Genomic DNA, 16168 nt, shown 5'->3' with positions numbered 1-16168 from the left:
TCCGGAATTACGTCGTTCATACAGTTTGTCACGTTTACTGGAGGCATACCACTCACTACATGCATAACTAGTCAATAATCTATGCCCTTCACTCTTAACTACACCTAAATTTTAAGACAAATATATTAAAATATATTCTAATAATTATATATATATATATTTATAATTATAACTAGGAAGATAGAAAATTTAAACGCATCATTCTATATTTATTTATATATATAAATTACATGAGACATTTTATATTTATGTATTGTAATTCACATATTAAAGAATGATGCGTTTAAATTTTCTATCTTCCTAGTTTATAAAACGTATAATGTATAACCATATAGTTTATAATAACTAGTAAATAACGAGACATGATAGCTGTAAACCACTATTTTAATATATCATATACAATATATAAGAAAAACATTTTTTAAGCAATTTAATATCAAATTATTTTAATAATATCAAAGTATTTTCCAAATGAAATTCATCGTGGTAACAGATAAAAATCATACTATCCTATATTCTGATTTTGTTCTTATATATGTAGGTATAACACCATGATTGTTTGTCTACTTTATATCAAGAATTGTCTTATCAGTAATGTTAATTGGCTTTTCAATGTACCATTTATCTAAAACATGTGCAACTGCAATTATATACATATATATATCATGTACACCTATAAATTCCTTAAACAATGAATTTGTTCGCATTAAATAATAAGATATCAAATTTCGTAAATCTCAATAATAAAGTAATAAAAGATGTGTCTTTCATAAAGAGAAAAAGCAAAAAGAATTTTACAAATTCTTTGTCAAAAATATGAATAAAAATGCTGATCTATGCAACTTATTGTAAATGTGTCACATTAATCAAAAATTATTTTGACATATATTCAACATTATGTGAAAAATGATGTAATTGTTTCATTATTTTATTGTGTTATTGAAAGACCAACGTATTATAAATCAATGAATTTGTCTTGTAACAGACTATATGCCTACCTAAATGAAAATATATAATTCTACTTAAAAAAACAAGTAGGCCGCCTTGAAATTTCGAAGGCATATACATATAGAAAGGAAAGCTTAAGAAACAATTGCGTGTAACAAATTTAATGAAACATCTTGTATAGTTTTTTGTTATTCTAACGCGTATATTATTTCATGACATACTATCCCGCGGCTATGCCTGCGTTAGCTTCAGACGACTACAGGTATCGTAAAGATCATTTTATAATATGCAATGATTTGATGAGACCCATAAAATATAATAAGTCTACTGTGATAAGCTATCCTTTTCAGCTTCATTTTGTTATAGATATTTCCCTTAATTTTTTTGCATCTTTTATTTGTCCTGTTACACTGTTACAGTTGCGAATAACTTTCTAACAGGCTTGTACTCGATTGATAAACGAATATTGCAATTCATTTGAATTCTGAAATTGAATTTCGAAAAATGTTTAAACACGTGTTTGTTTATTTTTAATGAGTTCGTATGCCGAATTCCACATCTTTAACTGTAGTGATACGCGAGGTGTGGCTATCCCTTGAAAAAAAATTTGTCACCCTTTGTACCCCTTTAGGATGGGTATTTCCAAAAATCCTTTATTATCCCATGTCTACGTCATAAAAGAAAAAATTTCATGTTTCTAGGTATAACGGTTTAATAAAATTATTATTAATAAAACTTATTTAATAAAACTAAAACCAATCTATTTATCAAAAGAACAGCTGTATATTTACAGACGAATGTATATATATATACATTGTGCCGGGTGTATAAAAAACAACTGTTGTTACCATTATAGCGTGCTTCTGCACCTCTAGATCCATAGAAGTCTGTTGAAAAAATTTACCGCAAAATTGATGTTGACCTTAAAATTCAAGGTTAAATTCTTTATTGTTACATCGTATAAAACTCCTCAAGAGGAACAGAAGTCTCAAACGGTTGATAAATCACAACTCCACCGTTCTCTTGAAAAATGATGTTAAAGTTCCATTAGCTCTTGCATTGATATTATTTACAATGCTTACAATTCATATTCACATAGAATGTAAATAACGAGATATTAATGAAGAAACGAGAAAATTATTCGTTAGCAGAAATAGCTCACCATAAATAGAATAAAGCAAAAAAATCTTTCAAGCAAAAGCTGAGTGGCGTCGAGAAAGAGATCTGACATTATTAATTTCTTTGCGAGTGGACACGTAGAGGATATAAAAAGGTAAACTGCAACTTTTTTAAATAGAATTACAATTCTTTATGTATTGTTCGATGCATCTCGTTATTCCATATAGGAAATTATTTAGTTGCTCATAGCAAAAAACAAGTATACAGTTCAAAAATATCGTAACAAACTACGTTTTTGAAACAAAATAACAAACGTAGTAAATATCTCCTGAGATAGTTTTTCTGGCATAAAGAAATAATTTAAATATAAAATAAATAATTAATATAATAATGTGAAATTGCAATTTGATCTTGAATGTCAAGGTCAAGGTCAATCTTGCGCCACATTTTTTTGACAGATTTCCACCGATCCAAAGGCAAAATCACGATATAGTGGTTACATTTATTATTTATACACCCGGTACATATATCTTTACAAGTTCCAATTTAATTATTTCCTTATTTTCTTTCTGTTTTTCTTGTTTTATGTTTTCTTTATTTCTTCTTTGTGTTCGTAATAAATATTATCTTAAATGTTATTTTTTGAATCCTAATTTATAATAACATTTGTAATAAAAATTAGTTTAAAGAAATAATTTTGTAAGACCAATAAATTATAAAATGAAGTTAAAATAGTCGTTTGGAAAGGGCAAACACAATAACACCGACAATTTGTTCAATAATCATTTATTGAACAGTAGAATTTCCAATCGTTTGCGACTTTTCTTGTATTATTTGTTCTGCATTATATACTTTCCAACAAATAAGATAGTCTCTAGTAATTTTAAATAAATTATGATAGTTGATCACAAGAAGCAATGTTATTGATAACACTTGATACCAATCAGTTGTACGTAGTAAAATAAGTAATTGTATACAAACAATAAAAAGTTGCAAGGCCAACATTGAACAAAGTAACATTGTAGGATTACCAAATAAAGCCTGTGCAAAATAATCATAATTTATTATTATTAGTTATTTTTGCAGTATACTCATATGTATGATGAAAGTAAAATTTATAACAAAATAAGTTAATATTGATCACGTACATAAAATCTGCAATGATTTGAATTTCCTGGTTCTGCTACAGTACAGAAGCCTACGGAACGATAGATTTCTTTATTATATCTCACAACTGAACCATGAGGCCACAAAATAGAATCATTCCACACTTGGGCATAAGTATGACTATTGCGATTTTCAATTTTAACCCATCGACCTAGATGTAATGCCGCTCTATGTAAAACATCACAGTACCTAAATAATTATTGTATTCATCAAATTTCTGCAAATGAATTTTTTAATACAACATTCACATTATACAATCTTAGAACAATACAACACGTACTACTAAAGAATTTATAAGATTGACACAACATAAATTGTTACACAATATAATTATATAAATACATACCTGACAGGATAAGCATATGAAAAGTTAGCACTTATTCTTTCCATCCAAAACATAATAATATGTCGCATAGCCCATGAGATATTAAAATGTAGATGAGGAGGTACAAATATAATGGGTGCAATAGCACATACATAAGCACTACTAGAAGATGCAAACAAAAGTCGTTTCAAACGCCGATTGAAATCGGTCCTTAATGTTGAAACTTCTGCTCTAATTGCTGATGCATTTAATGAACAATTATGTAAAGGTTTGTCTACACAAAAGAGAAGATTAAATTCATAAATTTAACACTTTGTTAATATAATAATAATCATTATTATTAGTATAAATATAAGTTTTATACCCATCAGAAACTTTGTTTTCTTTTCATCTTTGGTGTTGATATATAAAGGTGTTGATATATCAAAGAAAGGTGTTGCACTTATACCAAACATTACAAAATATATAGATAAAATTCTGAAACAAAGTACATACATTAAACACTTGATAAACATATGATATGCATATATATGATATACATATATAACATATCAATATGTCACACGAGGATTAATAACTACAATTTAATAAAGCAATACAGACGGATAACATAAGTAAAAAATCTTCAGTGTGTTATATCGTGCAGCCATATGGTAAAGACACCAGCATAATATATTCATCACAATGATTAGTAAAGTTATCCTGAAACATAATATTTAAATTATCCTAAATATAAGTTTTACATTATATATATAATGTACAATTTATAGCAAAATATACCTCATCATTTTTTGAGCAGTTGGTAACCAACGAACTGGTAATAAAACATCAATAACTCGATGCAATAAAGAATAAATAAATTGCCTTGCAACCGTAATTATAATAAATACGAGCAAATAAGGATCTATTAAGTAGAAATTCTGAAAAATTGAAGAATGTTTTTATTAAAAAAGATAAATTATAATAAAGAGTAGATGACTTAAAATAATGAAAAATATTTCAATGCACATACCATACTATAATTATTATAAGAATGAGGTAACCACCAAACAGTTCTATACAAATTAAGCATTTGTAAAAAAACTGCAATAATTGACACAACTAAAGACAAAGCTTCAAAAGTTAAATGACCATCCACAGGTATAACTGGTATAGGTACATGTTTTGGTACTAATGCTTTCATTCCAGAAGGTTCTGACTTTTTATCATCTGCACCATTTCCAGCTGTTCTTTCTCCACTATTACTTTGTATACCAATATTTGAAGATACAGAGAAGTTAGCTTGGGATTTACTCTGTCCATTTCTACTAGCAGCATTACGTCTTCCACCAGGCATAGTGTTTGACTTTACATTCTAGTTCATTTCTTCAAGTTATTTTAATTTATTATGGTTCTTATATATTTTTAGCTTAATAAATCACTTTTGAAATAAATTTTATGACAACATAATTGAATTTAATGGCGTCAGAGAACTGTCATTTTCATTTATATCTTTGTTCAAACTACAAGACGTATAACATTAAAAAATATATATAAATGCTTATATTTTATCTCCTAACTTGTTTATATGTTTTTGAATACTTTTATTTAGCATAATTTGACAATATACTAGTCTTGATAATAAAAGAGATACATCAAAATTAACTTAATCAGCGACCTCTCGTATACTCGAAATTAGTTACAAAATGTTTATTTTTTTGTTTTGCACACACACATATATACACTAGAACACAAGCCACAAGATTCACAAGCAAAACTTGGAAAATAGGATTTCTAAAGTGAAAAATAATATGGTAATACGTAGCGTACTCTATACGCAAAGTAAATGAATTATAAAATACATAATATAAAATATATAATTATAAATATCAGAGAGGGAATTATTAACATCTCAGCATTTATATAAATAAAATTATTAAAATTGGGTAGTTGAATAAAAGAATTTTTGTATTATTCAATACTAAACATATGTATTGAAAAATTTAATTTTTTCACACTTCTAGTTGCATGTCTAACCATGTATGTCTAGTTAACTTATTCTGCTTTTAAAGTACATGACATTAAATTACATATATGAATAATATAATTCCAATACGTCCTATTAATGAGATCAAATTAATATACTTCCTAAAATTCAAATATTACTTTTCTTGCTCTTTCCTTGCTTTTTTCCTGTATGTATACAGACACACACATAAATTGTATACGTACATTTATCAACATATTTGATTTTTATTCACATATACTGTATTTTATATTTTGTTAATTTCATGTGCAAATTAAAGATTTTGTAAATAATTTCATGTATGCAATTATACAAATGAATAATGGTTTATAATCAATAGTATGAGAATTGTCAAGAATAATAAATAATATTTTGAATTTAAATTAAAAGTCATTTCCATCAAGTGATGAAACAAAACAAAACGGTATTAAAGTGTCAATGGTCGTTCTAAATGTATAAATGTGATCCTAACTTAAATTAAATCTTTTTGAAATTAAATAATATATAAAATACTTAGTTTATATTAAATTCGAAACCTTTACAAAACAACATAGTTTTCCTAGATGGCACTGTTTCACGATATAAAAATTTATATATTTTATGGAACAAATTGAATTCTCTAATATATTTAATAAAAGAACACCCTAATTGCTTAATGTAGTAGATGATATTCTAAGAAATGTGTATAAACGGAGAAGAGTGTAATATGAATAAATGCTTCTTTACTTATATGTATATGTAATAAATAGCTGTGGTGAAGTGACAATGTATGTCTGTCATGTTGTTTCTTTCAAAAATTCAGCTTTTTATCAAACTATGAAGAATTGCGAATTATAGCGCAGTGGCTATTAATCCTAGAATATATTTTCTGAAATGTATGTGTATTTTACATGAATTTTAAATTCACTAAAACCATTATTTGTCTTTTAAATAATTATTCCACAAGGTTTATAACTTTAGTTTTGTAAATTAAAGATCATTCTCCTTTTGAAAATTACAGCATTCATTATTTTATTTTAATAGACTAATTAATCAATTTAATCAAGCTTTTAGTATTTAATTTCAGTAAATAATGCAAGAATATTGTTAATTATAACTATCTTCTAATATATACATATGTGTAGATGTTTAATCCTGTTCAAATAAAACATGAATGTATGGGAATAGAAGATGTTAACTTTGGTGATAAAGTTAATACTTCAAATAATTCCAAATATCCAACATTTATTGAAGAAGATGTTGATTATAAATATAATGAGATATCACACTTTTGGAGTCACGCACAGTTATCAAATGAAATACATCCAAAAAATGAAATTCATGGTCAATATAATTTATTCCAATCTGAAGTAAGTTTTATAATTTCAATAAATGTTTTTATCAATTTATTTTCTAAATCATAAAACCTATATAACATTTCACTAAGAAACTGACTAATATTAAATATTTTAGGAAAATACTTCTTTAGCATATATGAAAAATTATGTACAAAATAATACAAATTTTCAAGTTAATCAAGAAGGAAATTTGAATCAAATGAATCAGCAATGTCATATAGACATGAATCAAAAAGCTGAACAGTTACAATGTCCTCAAAGTATACAAGCAGCAAAGTTTACAAGTCAAATAGTATCAATTTCAGAGCCTATATCTTCCATAAAATCTAATCGTCCTGGAAGACCACCCAAAGGTTCTTCAGACACAAACATAGGAAAAAAACTTAAATGTCAATGTGAAATATGCTTCAAAGAGTTTGGACATAAAAGTAATTTATTTATACATATGAGAACTCATAATGGAGAACGTCCTTATAAATGTAATCAGTGTGAAAAGTGTTTTACCCACAGTGGAAACTTAGCTATCCATATGAGGACACACTCTGGTGAAAGACCTTATGGTTGCCAAATATGTGGAAAAATGTTTAGTCATAGTGGAAACTTATCGACTCATTTAAGAACTCATTCAGGTATAAAGCCATATAAATGTGCTGTATGTGGTAAAGAATTTAGGCATAGCGGCAATTTATCAATACATGAAAGAATACATTCCGGAATTAAACCATTTCAATGTAAGGTTTGTGGGAAAGACTTTTATCATAGTGGAAATTTAACAACTCATATGAAAAAACATATTGTAAATATTAACACTAGCATTAATCAATGTGAAAATAATGAAAAGCAAGCGTTATGTACTGCAAATCTTAATAACACTACATCTATAAATTCATTCAATAATTTATCAATGATTCAAAATACTAATGTCAAACTGATGCCTATTGAAAGTAATATTGTTCCTATAAAAAATGAAAGTAATGATGAGGAGTCAACAAATGCAGTTGGGGTATTAACACCAACATCAACTTAAGTATACTAAATAAGTACTTTAATGATAGTTTAACTTATGAATATATTTTATAATTATAATTGCTGTAAAAATGTATTATCAGAGTTTAAATTTCTTAATGATCAACAATTGCATCAATAATTATGGATATATAAATATATATTTTTTTTGGAATTACAAGTTTTATATTGTAGAAAGTGAAATTTCTCTACACGACATCTTTGATATATAAAATACAATCGAAAATACGTGCAATTACACATAATATATTAAGTATTTGTAAATGTATTATTATATAATATGGTAAAGTTATTAAAAAATTACAATTTTTTAATTAAACTTTTTGTTTATTTTATCACTTACAGCAACATTTTAGTTAAGTATTTTAAAATCTCTTTTTATTCTACTCTAAATAATGTAATATTAAAAAATATATTGATATATATTTTCTGTATGAATTTGATTTATACTACTGTTATATATAGAATAAGTCAAAAGTATACTTGAACGAAAATTTTTTTATAAAAATGTTAATGTACTTTTTGTGATATTAAAAGATTTTAAATTTCATGTAATATATATGTCTTAAATTTTTATACTCGTACTCCTGACATATCATTTTAAAGAAGATATTGAATAAATTTGTATAAAACACAGTCTTCATGATTTATTTATGTATAGTAAAATATGTAGAAATTGCTTTAAACATATTAAATTATAATTAATATATTTTATTTCAGTTGCACATTGTTAATAAATATTATATAAGCTAAAAAAATTACTTAATCTATATAAATTATAAATACTTTGAAAACTTTAAAAAGTGTTATGTAAACAACATTAAAAATTATCTTGAACTTTCTATTAAACATTGCATAAACACGTATCATAGTACATATCTCTATAATATGATACATATTTGTATTATATGTATATACGATATTTTAACCTATGTGTTTTATGCAGATTTTGCACATTTAAGTGACTATTATTTTACAATGTCAAATATATTTATGCATAAATGCTAGTGTATTATGTCTGTATTTATATTTAATAATTTTTTCAAACTTTGTTATATTTGTACATTTTACGTACTTGTATTTGGAACGTAAAATAACAGTTCTTTATAATATTCTATAACATATAAAAATAAATTTCTACTGTCAGGATGCCAGCTTCCTACATTTATCTATATTATAAATATTTTTATAAAAATTTCTACATGAATTTTAAGATTGAAGCAAAAAGAACTCTTCTTTCTCAAAATTTTTGGTACCAACTGGAAATGCTAGCAGTTTTTCTCTGATAAAATACATTCACATCATTTATTTATAATTAGTATTAATGATATTATGTTATAGACTTGTATGTGAGTTACATATTACATATTCATTCTTGTTAAAAAAGTCATTGGTACAGACTAGGAAAAATGTAAATATATAACATAAATATTTTTTAATATAATTAGAAATTGTTAAATATTAATATCAGATAAGTATACCTCGTTTGTATATGCGTATATATAGAATTGCGTGCGAATGTGCGTGCGAATGTACGTGCGTACTAATTATTTTGTTCTCAATTATATTTCTCAACTAAGTAATTTTATGATTCTGTTCTGACAATTTAAAAATGTAAAATTGCAAGTTACTGAATGCATAATTATAGTCAAAATATTAAGAGCGTGCCAGTCCAAGAATTTTTTACCTCATTTTTTAGAAAAAGAAAAATTAATAAACTTTCTCATACATAAAATTTGAAATGCAATAATACTATGCACACCTAATGTTCACTTATACACTAACTATGAATATCTGATCATCGTATAACATTTAAAGGCACTGTCATGTTTCGTGGTAAGCGATAAGTAATACTTGTAGCGAGATTTTCAGGTAGCTCATGCCAAATGAATTTTCCTGTAGCAGGTACATCTTCCACAGGTAACTTGAATGATACTAATAATGTTAAACAAAGTCCATCTCCTCCTTGCCCTCCACTGAATTCTAAGGAAAGTATGCCATGTGGTTTATGCTGTGCAACTCCATTTCCAAATAATTCCTAAACAATTTATGATAGATTATAATACAAAATTATCTACATCAAAAGATAGATATTAAGAAATATTTACCTTCATAAAGTTATGTAAAGTAGAAAGAAGGTTGCGATGTGGATTAATTTCACAAATTGGTAAATGGAATGGCATGGTATCTGATACAAGTACATGTAATTTATTCCTGTTGATAAAATATAATACATAATTGTATATCGATTTAAAACTATAAAAGGAATAAAATGTTGGCATTTTATGAAGATTTTTGTACTTTAAGTATATACAATCAAATGTGTTATTTACATCTTAAACAAAATAATTGTTTATGCAGTTTGTTAGATAAAATATAAAAAATATATATATATATAGTTAGTAATTTTATAATACAATTCATACTATTATTGTGCACGTGTTATACATCATAAAATAATCGTTTCCAATTATTGTTAATCATAATTTACTTATGAATATCTACGTTGTTAATAGTACGAGTTTGGACTAAAATGAAAAAGGCAAGCATTTTATTACTATAAATGTATATGTACAAGTGCATGTGCATGTAAGTGTACCTACTATACTCCAACCTAAGCCTTCATCCATATTCACAGTCATAATCAGATTGTTGTTGTTCTTTTATGAAAACTATCACCATTGACCTTATACTGCAAGCGTAAATACTAAAGAGGAATCAAGCATAAGCACTTATATATTTATACAAATAAAGTTGAAACTGCAATGTAAAATAAATTTAAATTAAGCATATTTCAAATGTATGTAACTTACGTTGATCTTTTTTTCGAAGTGATTGTTAGCCGCAATAATAATTTGGACAATGGTGTACTAATTGGCATTAAATATGGATGTTGTGGAATATTCTTATTCGTGACATAAGTTTTACCTCTTTCTATCAAAGATATAATATCATGTGATCTGAGTGACAGATCATTTACATTATTAACCCAGCATGCTTGCAACGATTCTTCATTTGCTTCTTCTAATGTTTTTAATTTACCACCAGTTATTTTGCCAGTAAATACAAATCTGAACCATGAACCAGTTGCACATTCTAGTAGTATCAATGTTTCTGGATCTAATGTAAGTCCTGTTTCTTCTAAGACTTCTCTTTTAACAGCATCTAATAAATTTTCATTAGGTTCAACACGACCAGCAGGTAAATACCATTTTCCACTGCAAGTAGCTTTTGCTTCTTGCATCATTAATACTTCCCCTTGATTATTTATCACTACAGCAGCAACAATGTATGTTACAGTTTTTTGACAAATTGGTATATAAGTACTAGGTGTTCCTTTTCCTCCTGTAACACGTTTCTTTTGTATAAGTTGTTAATAACTAATAATAATTGCATAAGAAATGAAAGATAAAATAAAATTAAGAGAGCAAATGTATGAAATCAACAATATTAAAAATTAAAAGAACTAAATGTTATAATTTTTAACATATTTTTTTGATTCATTTATTAGCTTCATAATAGTATGTCATAAATGTTAACTAATTGCATATATATATCAATGAAGTATCATTTCTCAAACATTAACATTTAATTACACATAAAGTTCACTTTACCTATTTCATCTTGTACCGCATGGGTACTATCATGCGTGTCACCAATTTCTAATGGATGACCAGCTAATAATAATTCAATTTGTTTTTCGATAGATAACGACATGTCAGTATAACAGCAGTTGCTTTGAAATATACACAAAACAAATATTCAAATTATATCTTAGATATCATATATCATTACTACTAATTTAACGATAGATAAGGTTATAAACAAAGTGAAAGTGATAATGATCATACAACTCATACATAATTGAATTAGGCGTGTGCATCCTACTGTAGTTGTATCTAAGTTACCACTATTCAGTTCAATCTGGTTGGATTATCATCGTTCCTATATCGAATTCCCTATGTAATACTTAAAAGTTTTTTAGAATATAAAAATACAGTATGTAATAAGATATGGACGAAAATAAGATAAAAATTAATTTTTATTTATAGAGTATGATTTCAAAAATTTGTAAATTTAATGTTAAAATATTAAATTTAATGAACATTTACTGAATTTAATTTATAAAATATAACTGTTTTTATCAGAACATTGTATTATGTTGCATTATAGATCAATCATAACATAATTTATATTTAATATAAATTCATTAATGATACATATTTAATTACAACAATAATTATTATCATCTAGGGAATGCAACTGTCAAAAAGTTATATTTTACTATATCTTTACAACTTGGAAAATCAAATAGTTCTGTACAAGTTGTACGAGATGCACTTCTATATAGTAAAGGAAGCTTGTTACATGATGTAAGATGTAACATGAAAAGTGTTTACATAAAAAATCAAAATAAAGTATTGAAAAATGGAAGTTTTAAATGTATTAATTGCAATAGGTCTCATTCATTGCTCATTATTCTTTTTTGACACAATTTTTAAGGTACAGTTTACGAATGTTATACGGATGAATATTATAAGTATTTTTATACATAATTTTAGAATTATAATTTAAAAAATTTTATTTTGTGAAGATAAAATATTAATGATAACTATTCTTGATAATTTATAAGTAATAATAATTACGAATATCATTTATTTTACAGACATGTTCACATTATCCATACCTATATTTTTTGAAAAATACTGGTTTAGAAGTTCAAATATTGCGAATAAAATGGTTTACTACAGCATTTAATCGTAAAATAATTAAATGGGGCATGGATCGCTCTAAATTTTGGACTGCTTGGTTTAATGCAGGAGTGATTATTAGTGTCATTATTTTGCCAATTGCTATAATTGTAATCATAAGAATGACGTTCAATATATGGTCTAATGGACCATCTCTTGATAATACTAATTCTGAACCTTTATTAGAACCCATGGTAATTTTAACTTCGGATAATATTTAATTTATTATTGTGAGATAATTCTTTAATAAATGTAATTCCGTTGATAAAATTATATGTGACATGTCTTTATTTTTTACAGTTACCTGGCATAGATATGCCCTTCAATGAGATTGGATATTATATCATTACATTAGCAGTTTGCAGTATTATGCATGAGTTAGGGCATGCATTGGCTGCAGCAAGAGAAGATGTTCAGTTATTTGGTTTGGGAATATTAATTGCTTTCACAATACCCATAGCTTATGTACATATAAGCAGTGAACAACTTAGTTCATTACCATTAAAAAATCAACTAAGAGTTACTTGTGCAGGAATCTGGCATAACATAGTACTTGCTACAGTAGCTGCAACCGTTCTTTTGCTTTCTACATGGTTCTGGGCACCATTTTATGCAATAGGGAATGGAATTTATGTAAAGACTATTTTACCTGTAAGTCTTCTGATAATGTATTCTTATGGTTTGTTCTTATTGGTTGTCAGATGATTTTTATGTTTTACTTAAATTATATGAAAACAAAATTGATTAGAGTAAAGATAGATAGCAAATGATCAATTTTGAATTAGGAATGGTAAGTCTTTTTTATGAAAATTTACGTTTATAGAATTCACCTGTACTAGGTCCAACAGGACTTCTTGAACAGGATTTAATATATGAAATAAATGACTGTCCTGTAAAATATACTGAAGATTGGTACGATTGTATATTAAACACAGTTAATCAACCAGCTCTTGGATACTGTGTTAAACAATCATTTATTCAGGTAACATTTTTTCTGTATAATTTTCTTACATTAGTTAATATGACTCTTTTTTTTAAACAAGTAATGGTAGTATCTTTGCACATAATATAAATTTTCATAACCTAATTAGCAAATTAATTTAGGAATATGATGAGTCCGTTCCATCAAAACAAAAAACTAATGGTGCTATAAACTGTTGTACATCAGATAGTGAAGTTACAGGAAGTTTATGCTTTGAGTACATTGAGGGACCACAAGCAGCTCCTTTACATTTACCTCCTCATTCTTGTCTTCCAGCCAGAACTATGATTAATCAGTCTCAAAATTTTTGTCACGCTAGTCATGAATGTGTATTTCATGATACTCATTGTTTAAGACCTTCCCTTGATAATGTTACCAAGGTATATATTTAAAAACAAACATTTAGATATTAATCACGTAACAATTAATAACATTTAAAGTATTTAACAAACTGGTTTCTGTTTCTATCACAGGTTGTTCAAATAAAAAGGAGAGAGGGAAAGGATGTATTATTTTTCGGACATCCAGCAGATATCTATCGAACTGTTGATGTATCTGATTGGATACCTAAATATTCATTCTTAAATCCTAAATTACCAGAAGCTTTGACACTTCTTTGCAAATATATTACAATATTTTCTGCAGGATTAGCAATTATTAATATTGTGCCGTGTTTTTTTCTGGATGGACAATATATTATAAATATACTTATACTTTATTTATTAAATTTTACGCCCCACAATAAAAATGTTAGACAAACCATTATATTAACGATAACAAGTATAGGTACATTATTTCTTACTATAAATTTATTGTATCTACTTATGAATAAAATATTATAAGTAGTAAAAGAATGTTGTTAATATTCGAAATTTCTATTTAGAATACAAAGTACATTATTATGAATTACATTTCTATATAAGTTTAATGGCACTTTGTATCGCTTATTTAGATATTTTAATAAATCTTGCAGTCTCATTAAAAAAATTATTTACATCTTTGGAACAACAGATTGGACCACATAGGAAGATTATATTATATATTTCTACATTTTTTGGAAATAAATTATTAGTAAATATAATATGTAAAATCTAAGTAAATTAGATAGTTATATTCAAGTACAATATAAAAATAAAACTATTGCTATGTTCTGATATGACAAAAAAGGCAGCTACAATTTATTATTCCTACTTTCAATGTGGTGTCATGATTTTAGTTGTTGTGTAACAAAATTTAACTGTCATTCGAAAATAAATGGAAATTCTATACCTATATTAAATATATATGTATAATTTGTTTTGTTTACTATCTATTATTTGAATTATTATAAAATTATAATATATTATATAATGAAATTTCTTTATAACTAGTATAATATAATAATAATGATATATTTAGTTGTATAAGAAAGAGATATTATCGTTTTGCTGCTGCGTCTCCATCCAATGCTGTAATAGTACAAAAATTATAATGTTTGTAGTAATATAAGAATTACTAACATTATTTTTGTTTTCAATATCTTTTTTAGAATATAGATATATTACAAATAGTTAATTAAACAGTTATAAAAGTAAATAAAGGGTTACATACTTTTTCCATCACATGCAACAATTTTAACTTTATCTACTATTGCAATTTCTTGAACTTCACGAAATTCAACATCATTAAGCATAAAGGTCCATACATTGTCACAAAATCTGTAAGTGTTTAATTTACCAGCCTAAAAATTTTAAAGAAATGATAGTTATAATCAATGTGATTTAAAGTAATTAATATCAAATATCAACATTAGTTACCTTAAATATAAGTCGCGATTTAACTCTGGCTGCAAGTGCTTGATTTATTGCCTTATCAAATTGTAATAGTACTTTAATTGCTAACTGAGGTGTGATTTGCCCATACTATAACATATTATATTATTACATAAAATGAATATCATAGATTATACAATTTTCACTTTAAGTGTATCATATTAATGTTTATTTTCTATAGTTTGCATGATGACAGAAATAAAATTGGTTTATTGACAACATTAACCGCAATATTACATATTTTTGTGAACATACCTGAATGAGCTCATCGAGGCTTTCTTGTAACGTATTACCTAATGTTGTATTTCGATATAATTGATAAGACATTGTCCTTAATGTATAATATGCACAATATTAAAGCAAATTGAGGTCTTTTAATGTAAAAGTAATCTTTATGCGTAATGAAAATAGGGAACGGTCTTTGTTGATTAACTGTGTTGTTAGTATAGAGATAGAAAGATAGAGTGCGTGACCGAGCTGAACAAGCGATATAGGGATAGAAAGAGAACACTGCATAGAGACTTCTTATGTTCTTGTCTAATAACGCATGCACATTCGTATAATAAATGTGTAATTATAACATTAATCAACGACCGCCGTTAATGCCATACCTGATTAGATAAAGACACAAGAGATCTCTATGTACCGTTCTCTTTTTATTCCGATATCGCATCCACTTATATGGTTATATATATAT

At 26.1% G+C, this 16168-nt stretch overlaps 5 protein-coding genes across 8 annotated transcripts; 2 read left to right on the top strand and 3 right to left on the bottom strand.

The window, feature by feature from the left end:
- Positions 1 to 2731: 2731 nt before the first annotated feature.
- Positions 2732 to 5295, bottom strand: LOC139989398 (transmembrane protein 39A). Of its 3 annotated transcripts, none has more exons than XM_072007725.1 (7): positions 4572 to 5295; positions 4340 to 4479; positions 4163 to 4261; positions 3924 to 4036; positions 3581 to 3833; positions 3216 to 3402; positions 2732 to 3108 (listed from the first exon to the last, which is right to left on the bottom strand). In XM_072007725.1, the coding sequence occupies exons 1-7, from the start codon at positions 4893 to 4895 to the stop codon at positions 2854 to 2856; spliced, it is 1371 nt and encodes a 456-aa protein (XP_071863826.1). In that variant the 5' UTR covers positions 4896 to 5295; the 3' UTR covers positions 2732 to 2853. The 3 variants fall into 3 exon arrangements, with proteins under 3 accessions (XP_071863826.1, XP_071863824.1, XP_071863825.1); XM_072007723.1 differs by having other exon boundaries at positions 3216 to 3423; positions 4572 to 5294; XM_072007724.1 differs by having other exon boundaries at positions 3216 to 3423; positions 3924 to 4033; positions 4572 to 5294.
- Positions 5296 to 5998: 703 nt separating this feature from the next.
- LOC139989399 (uncharacterized) lies at positions 5999 to 8246 on the top strand. 2 transcript variants are annotated; one of them, XM_072007728.1, is made up of 3 exons: positions 5999 to 6331; positions 6689 to 6913; positions 7017 to 8246. In XM_072007728.1, exons 2-3 carry the CDS (start codon positions 6689 to 6691, stop codon positions 7926 to 7928), a joined length of 1137 nt encoding a protein of 378 aa, XP_071863829.1. In that variant the 5' UTR covers positions 5999 to 6331; the 3' UTR covers positions 7929 to 8246. The 2 variants fall into 2 exon arrangements, with proteins under 2 accessions (XP_071863829.1, XP_071863828.1); XM_072007727.1 differs by having other exon boundaries at positions 6000 to 6439.
- A 508-nt stretch (positions 8247 to 8754) lies between these two features.
- On the bottom strand, positions 8755 to 11781 carry LOC139989400 (8-oxo-dGDP phosphatase NUDT18). Its single transcript, XM_072007729.1, has 4 exons — positions 11542 to 11781; positions 10741 to 11272; positions 10036 to 10141; positions 8755 to 9965 (listed from the first exon to the last, which is right to left on the bottom strand). The coding sequence occupies exons 1-4, from the start codon at positions 11642 to 11644 to the stop codon at positions 9726 to 9728; spliced, it is 981 nt and encodes a 326-aa protein (XP_071863830.1). The 5' UTR covers positions 11645 to 11781; the 3' UTR covers positions 8755 to 9725.
- A 430-nt stretch (positions 11782 to 12211) lies between these two features.
- Positions 12212 to 14647, top strand: S2p (membrane-bound transcription factor site-2 protease). The gene is made up of 6 exons (XM_072007722.1): positions 12212 to 12430; positions 12594 to 12872; positions 12979 to 13329; positions 13502 to 13660; positions 13783 to 14040; positions 14134 to 14647. The coding sequence occupies exons 1-6, from the start codon at positions 12356 to 12358 to the stop codon at positions 14500 to 14502; spliced, it is 1491 nt and encodes a 496-aa protein (XP_071863823.1). The 5' UTR covers positions 12212 to 12355; the 3' UTR covers positions 14503 to 14647.
- Tfiia-s (general transcription factor IIA subunit 2) lies at positions 14515 to 16168 on the bottom strand. Its single transcript, XM_072007730.1, has 4 exons — positions 15727 to 16168; positions 15457 to 15561; positions 15251 to 15380; positions 14515 to 15108 (listed from the first exon to the last, which is right to left on the bottom strand). The coding sequence occupies exons 1-4, from the start codon at positions 15796 to 15798 to the stop codon at positions 15077 to 15079; spliced, it is 339 nt and encodes a 112-aa protein (XP_071863831.1). The 5' UTR covers positions 15799 to 16168; the 3' UTR covers positions 14515 to 15076.

This window comes from Bombus fervidus, chromosome 7 (assembly GCF_041682495.2).
Source record: "Bombus fervidus isolate BK054 chromosome 7, iyBomFerv1, whole genome shotgun sequence".
NCBI lineage: Eukaryota > Metazoa > Arthropoda > Insecta > Hymenoptera > Apidae > Bombus > Bombus fervidus.
The sequence above is the reverse complement of the archived record's forward strand: the minus strand, read 5'-3'. Positions and strand labels throughout refer to the sequence as shown.